General features: G+C 38.2%; 1 protein-coding gene and 1 long non-coding RNA gene across 2 annotated transcripts; both read left to right on the forward strand.

The window, feature by feature from the left end:
- On the forward strand, positions 4985-7160 carry LOC109842064. The gene is made up of 2 exons (XM_020410980.1): positions 4985-7054; positions 7128-7160. Exons 1-2 carry the CDS (start codon positions 4985-4987, stop codon positions 7158-7160), a joined length of 2103 nt encoding a protein of 700 aa, XP_020266569.1.
- Positions 7823-8895, forward strand: LOC109843645. The gene is made up of 3 exons (XR_002247751.1): positions 7823-7911; positions 8001-8799; positions 8885-8895. It is a non-coding gene; the product is annotated as an uncharacterized LOC109843645 (long non-coding RNA).

The following is a 9067-nucleotide window of genomic DNA, read 5'->3' on the forward strand; positions in this document are numbered from 1 at the left end:
TGATGAGGCCAGCCAATGATCATCTTCACATACGTGGAAGATCTCGAAAGCTGTCTGCGGAAGGAGTTGATACCCGCTTTTATTCCTCGGGCCCGAACTGTTAATGAGGATTGTTCCCTCTCTCTCTACTTTGACGAATGCGAGGTGGTCGGCGGGGTTTGACCTTCGACAGTGAGTGAAGAGAAGTCGCAGGGAAGAACGTGGTCGCTGGATGTGAGTCGTCGAGCCGTACACAAATCGGAGGGGACAACCTCATTGGGGTTAAGACCTGGTTGTCTTGAGAAGAAGAGCTGGTTTGATGCCACGTCCCAGCGAACACTCTTTATTCGTCAATTCCCTTGCAACTCAGGGTGAATTCTCTACCCAGACGTTCAGATCCCCTGGATGGATCTGATTCCGGAGAGTGAGGTTGCGTGGACCCGAATGGTTGACTTTGTTCTGAATAGACTTAAGCGACTCGCTCCACTCAATCGGGTCTCACAGTTCGGTGTTAGGCTACACGACGCGGGGTTGTTGCAGGTCTTCATAATTTCTTCGCTATGATTGCGATGAAATATAACCCTGACAGCTGCCACATTTCTTGTCGCCTGCATGCCGAAGTTAGGTTTTGCTCTTCATGAGATGCCAGGCAACAAACGAGTTGAATATTTATATAATCTAAGTCAGGGTAAACAGCTAAAAAAAGTTAGATTTAAAGGATTATTTTTATAAATCTAACTGGCGTTAACCAGGGCGACCTAATAGTATATATTGTGATGATTTGAGCGGATGTGATTACAAATCCACGACCTGTGAGTGAGTAATTTTGAAATATGAAGATTTGAGTGTACTATTGAATATAATCCCACATCGATTCACTCTTAAACTTAACGGATTTCTAAGGAGGAAACATTTAGTAATATTAGTTAGATTGAGGGTTGCAATAGTGTTATGGGGATATTCCATGTTCTCTACACGTTACATCATTCCTTGAAAACAGTTGTTCCTTTCTGTTCGGGTCGATAGCCTTCCTTAAAGGACGACTCGAACGAACGTACTCAGCTGGATACCCTATCCAATATCGAAGGATCACCAAACTCAGCCCTGGTCGGCTGACGAGTCCCCCATGCTACTGAAGTGACCATCGTCGCCCGTTCTCAACAAAAATAAAAGAAAAAAAAAAAAAAAAAAAAAAAAAAAAAAAAAAAAAAAAAAAAAAAAAAAAAAAAAAAACTCAGTCCTGCGTTGCTCTTGCGAGTTCCCCATGCCACTGAAGTGACCATTACGCACCCACCAAGCTTATTCCTGGTCGGACTGCGATTCCCATGCACTAAAGTGACCATTCCTCGCCCCACAACTCAGCCTTGTCAAACTGGAGAGTTCCCCATGCCACGGAACGGACGGCTCGACAATCGCCAGTTAACATTGTTACATAAGCAAGGATTGAGATCAACTCCAGCTCACTCAGCCGCGCCGTCACGTACCACACCCTCCCTAAAGTGACGAATCGCCTTTAGCTTCCTTTATAAGATACAGCGTATTATTTGTCCTATGAGAGGTTCGGTTTTTTTGGCTTAAACATCTAAAGCTCCTATGATAATCGCAGAAAAAACTATTCTAAATACGCCATAAAAAGAGTAAATTCACTGACTTGATCATGTCGGAGCGTACACGGAGGAAACAAATTAACCCCGCCCTCTTACGTTCGCAATGTGTGCAGGTTATTCGGTCCGTCCAGATGCCTGCTAGAACTAGCATTAAAGTCGAAGCGAGGAAGCGGCCCCGTATTGAAAGTGGATTTGGATCACTAATCTGAAACGAAAGAGCCAAAAATTCAAGATGGTAGACGAGTGTTGAAGTTAAAAGGATTTTTTAACTTCTGACTTTTACCCAGTTCAATTTTCAGTTCAAGTAATACTTATTAGAATAATTATTTGTCTATTTACTATAATATATTTTTCTAGAATTTATTTTGTATTATGTTCTTGGACTAATTTTAGTACTATAATATCTGTTATAAATATTTTTTTTGGTCAAAAATGTTAGTTTTCAATCATTAGCCAAATAATAGATTATTTAGTATCGTGTAATAACTAGTTTAGAAACACTCTAAATAATACTAATTAGATTAATTTATTATTTAATAATATAATCACTAAATACATTAGTATAAATTCGTTATTTATGTGATATTATTAAAATAATTAATCTATTTATGTAGATTCAAAATTTATTATATAATAATATTTAATTGCTTATAAAATTAGAGATATTAATTCTTAATTATATTTACTAATATATTTATTCTATTTCTATGACTATCAACTTTTAACTAATTGGCTTAATTTGGTTACCATAATAATTGTGTATATTATTTTCATAAATTATTTATCTTTTATTAGTTGGTTAACATAATTAATAATAAATTATGATAATCATAATTGTTTAGGAGAGTGAGAAGTAGATTAAAGGTTACTATAATTCGTGATGATATTGAGGGATGTAATTATCAAAATTCCAAGTCTTGAGCTGAGTAATTTTGAAATTATTGAAGACTTTGAGTGACCGATCTTGGAATATTGAAGATTTGAGGGTTAATTTATTGAAATAAAATCAATATTCAATCTGTAACTCAAGATCTAAGACGAAAATTGTAATAATTTGCCAAGATTTGAGGGTGGCAATTCAGTAATTATATGAGATTTTGGGTTACCAAAATGAAATTATTAAATCTTACAAGGGGTACAAACGGAAATCGATCAACTTGATACAACCCACCAACTGTTGTCTTCAGTCACTCTCTCGGCGATCTCCTCCGCTTCTTCCTAAACCCCTACCACCCTGTTCGGGCAGCCGTGCCCTCCACTTCCCGCTTGTAGAACCCAATTGCCTGGGGGGCTTTTTCTCAGTGCGCGGTCTCGGTCCGCAGCCATGAGGAGGGTGTCCGCGATGGAATTGCCACCCACCGCCACTAGCCCGCTGAGGGACCAGGCACCGCGCGCCGCTTACTTGCCGTACGGCTTAGCCTCGAGGCCCGACGCGCAATCGGTCCCGACCCGAACACCAACAGCTGTCTTCAATACTTGTACGTCCCGGTACGCCCCAGTTGCGGCCCAGACCCTCTTCCCGCCTGGCGGCCACCTGCGCGTCTTCCCTAGCCTGCATCCCTCCCTCGTCCCGCCGGGACGCACCTCCCTCCCTCGTCCCCTCCCCCCTCGACACCCTAGAGCCCCCCTCGTGCCGCCGACCCGCCCTCCCCCGCCTCGGCAGGACTCACTTGCCTACCTTCGGTGTGCATACCCGTTAAATTGAATATCAGATCAAGGTATTTTTTTCTAAGTATAATCATTCTGTGTGTTTTCCAAAATTGAATTTCACTTGGATTGACAAACAAACCAGCAGATTATTATATGTTAATTTTCCTGTTTGCTCATTAGAAATAATGTTCTCACAATTACGCCCAAATGGCTATCATGCATTACAGGCTCTTGCCAACTACAATTATATAATCCTTCTTTGAACATTCGTATTGGGGAGTACGGAGGGTGAGCATGAAATTAAACATACATTATTGTTGAATTCTCTTCGCATGTCTTGCAAGCCAGTGCACCAAGATTTGACATTGGATGCTGCACAGAAAAGTTTCGTTGGCGACTAGAATGGCAATTAGTGGATTTGATTAGACAATAAGCTTGACACAGCATGCCAAATAATGATCCTTAAAAACGTTTCAATTGTTTACCACAACTTTTGTTTTATCTGGCACTTCTTCTAGCTTGGAACGAGGAGAACAATATTGCCGTGCGCGGGGCCGCCGCGCATTTACGCTATCTTATAACCCAGACTGATTAGTTTTTAGTTTTATGTGCTCCGAGATTTCTACTGCTTATTTTTTCAAAAGTGATGCATCATGACTATCATAATGCTTCGGCATTGCTGCCAAGCTTATTGGTGCCAGCTAAAAACATTAGCTAGTCCTTGACCTGATTGGTTCCTTTAGCTGATTTTTGTGTAAATCTAAAAACTGATAAACGTTTAGCTTTTCTTTTCTAATGTGAGCAACATTAGTTTTCAGTTTGGTTGGTTCACGTATTGCAGTTTGTTTTGTTCCCCACGGTACTTAGAAGGAACTTTCTGAACTTATAGGTTTCCTTACAAACTTATTGACTTTTTGTTGTGATATCAGTAACTCATTCCATGCTATCACTCTTTAGGATTTTATATATTTTTATAAAAAGAAATTAGTAGTGTGATATATAACACAATAATGTTTTATATTAATTTTAGGGTGATACTAAGTTAACGTTACGCGTACGATCGCCGGTCCAATAATTACTACCAATTATTTAGACTTATAATATAAATGGACGATTCCACCTATGGGTATAAAATTTTTATTTAGGTGCCGAAAATGCACTCGCTTAATTTATATTAAAGAAAAAGAATGTGGCAGTGAACTATTGGATCTGTCCAGGTTTCGGACGCGTGTTAGAATATATTAGTGCATACATTCTAACTTGGCCTTATCTTTGTGCATTTTCATTTCTAAGAAAATCTCGGTCACACGGTACTTGTTGTTCCTCTGGGTATAATAAGCGTATGTTATTATGCTGTATCGGTATTATTTTCCCGGATTGTCCGGTTTTACTTCACCGATACGATAAATAACATCCGCACAGTGTACTTGCGAGAACAGCGGGTTTAGGTGCTGCCGAAAATTTTCATAGAAATGAAAATGCACAAAGGTATTCAGGATTCAAAGTTAGATATAAGCACTACTATATTCTTAATGGGATAGAAGCCTTCCTATGACAGCCGAGAGTGTTGTTTCAAATTAGGATTACTTATCATTGAGTGTTAGCTTTTACTTGGTATGACAATGAAAATTATAGAATAGTAATTTAATTTGATTGATTATTTGTTCAAATGAACTAAAATAAAGACTATTAAACTTAAGGCGACCTATGAAATATTGAATTAATTAATTAGTTTACCTATTATACAGATGAGAGAAGTTCCTGATAAGTCATGGATTGATATTCCTATATTTCAAAGAAGAGCGAAAGGTGATACTCGATATCGAGACGGATGGGAAACATTCCTTGAGTATGCATATGCTAATCCGAGGAAGGTAGAGAATGATTTGTTGTGTTGTCCATGTAGTAAGTGCAGGAATAGGGGTCTGGTGGATAGAGTTGCTATACGAAGACACTTAGAAAGATGGGGATTTGATGAAAATTATAAATATTGGAGTTTTCACGGAGAACGTGAAGATATTGAACTAGATGATACTAATATAGAAGATACGCAAGCAATGTTCAACGATATTCCAGCAGTTGCAGAAGTCAATGAAGTTCAAGAAGTACCGGAGGCTGTTGAAGTTCCTGGAGATGCAGATGATGTCCAAAATACCGAAGATGTGCGTGACACCCGGGCCTTCAAAGACTTAATGAAGTTATTGGATGACGACGATAAGGATCTGTATGATGGTTGCACTGAGTATAGTAAATTGTCATTTATTCTTCAACTGATGCGTATTAAGACCCTGAGCGGAATGGCAGATAAATATTTTCAAATGCTTCTTAATTTACTACGCAAGGTAATTCCAGACGGAGAGAATAGCATTCCAGAAAAGTGTTATGATGCAAATAAGATTATTGGTGCTTTGGGTTTAGATTACAATAAGATCGATGCTTGTCCTAATGATTGTGTCCTTTATTATAAGGATAACGAGAAACTTGAGGAATGTCCAAAGTGTGGAGTGTCTCGATGGAGAAAGAATACACGCACTTCAACCAGAAAGTCGAACGAGTCAGTGAATCAACAGAAAAAAATTCCAGCGAAGGTGCTCCGACATTTTCCCTTAGTGCCTCGGTTGCAACGGTTGTATATGATAAAAAAGGTAGCTAAAGAAATGTGGTGGCATAAAGAAAGACGTGTAGATGATGGTAAACTAAGACATCCAGCAGATGCAAAGGCATGGAAGCATGTAGATCAAATTTTCCCCTCATTTTCTGCAGAGTGTAGGAATGTCAGACTTGGTCTTTCTAGCGACGGATTCAACCCGTTTGGCATTATGAGTTCGGGATGGTCTACTTGGCCAGTTGTGTTAATGCCTTATAATTTGGCACCTGGTCTTTGTATGAAGCAATCATATATGATTCTTTCATTATTGATACCAGGCAAACATTCACCCGGTAATGACATAGATGTGTTCATGGAGCCGTTAATTGATGAGTTAAAACAACTATGGGGTGAAGGGGTCCCAACATATGATGCTCTTTCTTGTGAGTCTTTAAATCTTCGTGCTATTCTTATGTGGACGATTAATGATTTTCCAGCTTATGGTAATCTATCTGGTTGGTCTACGAAAGGGACATTCGCTTGTCCTGTATGTGGTCCGAACTTCGAAGGCTTTTATTTGCAACACAGCCGAAAAATGTGTTATTGGTTTAACAGAAGATGGTTACGAAAAGGGCATAAATTTAGGGGGAAAAAATGGGCAAATAAGTTTGATGGCCAAGAAGAGAAAAGAGGGGAGCCTCGTGAAATGTCTGGAGATGAGATTGTAAACTTGTTTGAGGGATATCCTAAATTCAATTTTGGAAAGAGCCGATTTACAAAAGATGAAATTCTTGCTCCGAGACACACTTCCATCATGAAGAGGGCACCCAAACGAAAGAGGCAAGTGCGGGGTTTAGATGTCACACATGCTCAGGATTTGCCGACAGGATGGACAAAATTTAGTATATTCTTTCAGTTGCCTTACTGGCATAAACTCAAACTCCGACATAATTTAGATGTAATGCATATTGAAAAGAATATATGTGATAACTTATTATCCACACTCCTTCAAGATGGTAAGAAATCAAAGGACGATTTAAGGGCTCGGCAAGATTTGAATGCATTGAACATCCGACATGATCTGCAAGCACAAGAAGTAGCCAATGGAAAATTTGATTTGCCTTCAGCTCGTATTACAATGTCAAAAGCTGAGATGCAGAGATTCTGTGAGGTTCTTAAGTTGGTGAAGTCACCAGATGGTTATTGCTCTAATATTTCAAATAATGTACAGGTGAAAGAGCGAAAACTTTTAGGACTTAAGACACATGATTATCATATTCTTCTTCACCAATTGCTTCCGGTAGCACTTCGTAACAACATGGCCGATGAAGAAGTAACAAAAGTTATAATTGAATTCTGTGGATTTTTTAAAAAGTTATGCTCCAAAGTGATCAATATTGATGAATTTAAGGCACTAAAAGCAGAAATGAATGAAACCCTCTGCAAAATGGAGATATTCTTCCCTCCATCATTTTTTACGATCATGGTCCATCTCACACATCATCTTGTAGATGAGGCATTACTCGGAGGACCAGTTAACTATCGTTGGATGTATCCCATAGAGAGGTTAGTTAAAATTCAATTAAGTCTATTTACATAACATGTCATTGCTTTAAATTAACAACTCATATTAATGTTATTTTTAGATATTTGGGTTTCTTGAAACGCATAATGCGAAATCGGGCTCATCCTGAAGGTTCGATTGCTGATCATTACGTGGCAAATGAATGTATGATGTTTACCTCTCGGTGTATACAAGGTGTACATACAACAAATAATTCTCTAAATAGTAATAGAGATGGCACCTTTCATGGAAGTACCAAGATGAACAAAGACTATTCCAGAATAGACTTGAATCAGGCTCATGCCTTCTTATTGCAGAACCTAGAAATTTTTGAAGATTACCGCAAGTAAGAAATTAACTTTATTAAATATGATTTTTTTGAATTATTTCAATAGTTGAACTCTAATTTTTGTATCAATAGACGACATGTGGAGGAGTTGCATTTAGAAATAACTGGCGCGTCAGCACGAAATCAAATTGCAAAAATTCATGAAAAACATTTTGCCGAGTGGGTCATAGCTGAAGTAAGTTAAGTGGATTTTATTTTTAATTAATTTTGGGAATAAATAAGGCTAACTATTTAACGCTAATTTGTGTTTATATGCAACATTAGGTAGAAAGACAAAGATTTGCAGGTTTGCCAGTGCCAGAAGAGATAAGTATTCACTCACATGGACCGCACTATACAGTTAAACAATGCAGCGGATACCGTGTAAATGGATGTTTATTCCAACGGGTCGGGCTTGAGGGGGAGAGAGTTACCCAAAATAGTGGGGTCATGGCTGTATTCTCTCAAGAATGTTATTCAAGCTCAACTGATCAAAATCCGGTACTTGGTGATGTAGTTTATTACGGACAATTAGAAGATATTGTGGAGATATTCTATGCGTACGGTACCAAAAATGTACGTAGTTATGTGATGTTTAAGGTCCGTTGGTGTCGTGCAGACAGAACTAGGGATGCATATGGTTTTCATCTTGTAAATTTAGATAAGGAGATATATCCCGACATGAAGTTTATGTTCGCAAATCAGGCTACTCAGTGCTTTTACGTCAAAGATCCTAAGGTGCAGAATGTCTGGGTCATATTGTATAAGGAGCCGAGGACTCTTGTTCAGCTTGCTCTTGATGAAAATCCGGACAGTTCCGATGACCCTAATGAGACGGAAGGAGAAATTTTTATTAATTACTCATACCCCCAAAATGTCAATTTTAATATGTATACCTCGCAAATTCGACTTGATATCTGTAATGTAGGAGATTGAATACAAAGATCCTTATGCAAATTCGACTTGATATCTTGTATGCATTTATTAAATATTTCAATTATGTTAGATTAACAATTTAAGTTGCAGATGAGCCAAAGAGTTAGGAGGCTATCTTTTCCTCGGGATCGAGAAGGTCCATCATCCGGTATGCATATTCAAATTTTGTTTTAAGTAAGTTGTATATTTGATATAAATATGCATTATATTTACTATTTTGTTTATTTATCTAGGATCGTCCTCATGACCATCTCGGAGTCCGTTATCTCTACATGGATCCTCACCAATTGAAGGTATAAAATTTGCTTGCTTTATTCAGTTTGAACTTTCTGTGCATGTAATTACCTTAATTGATAAATTTATATGCTCATTTCTTATTTTATAATTTGTTAGATATTGCGGGGACATCTCAAATG

Source organism: Asparagus officinalis, chromosome 5 (genome assembly GCF_001876935.1).
Source record: "Asparagus officinalis chromosome 5, Aspof.V1, whole genome shotgun sequence".
Taxonomy (NCBI): domain Eukaryota; kingdom Viridiplantae; phylum Streptophyta; class Magnoliopsida; order Asparagales; family Asparagaceae; genus Asparagus; species Asparagus officinalis.

Bases quoted from the DNA above. Each gene is read 5' to 3' on its own strand.
- LOC109842064 (XM_020410980.1), top strand. From the start codon at position 4,985: ATGAGAGAAGTTCCTGATAAGTCATGGATTGATATTCCTATATTTCAA. The intron at 7,055-7,127 runs GTGAAAGAGCGA...TGCTTCCGGTAG, and splicing joins ATATTTCAAATAATGTACAG to CACTTCGTAACAACATGGCC.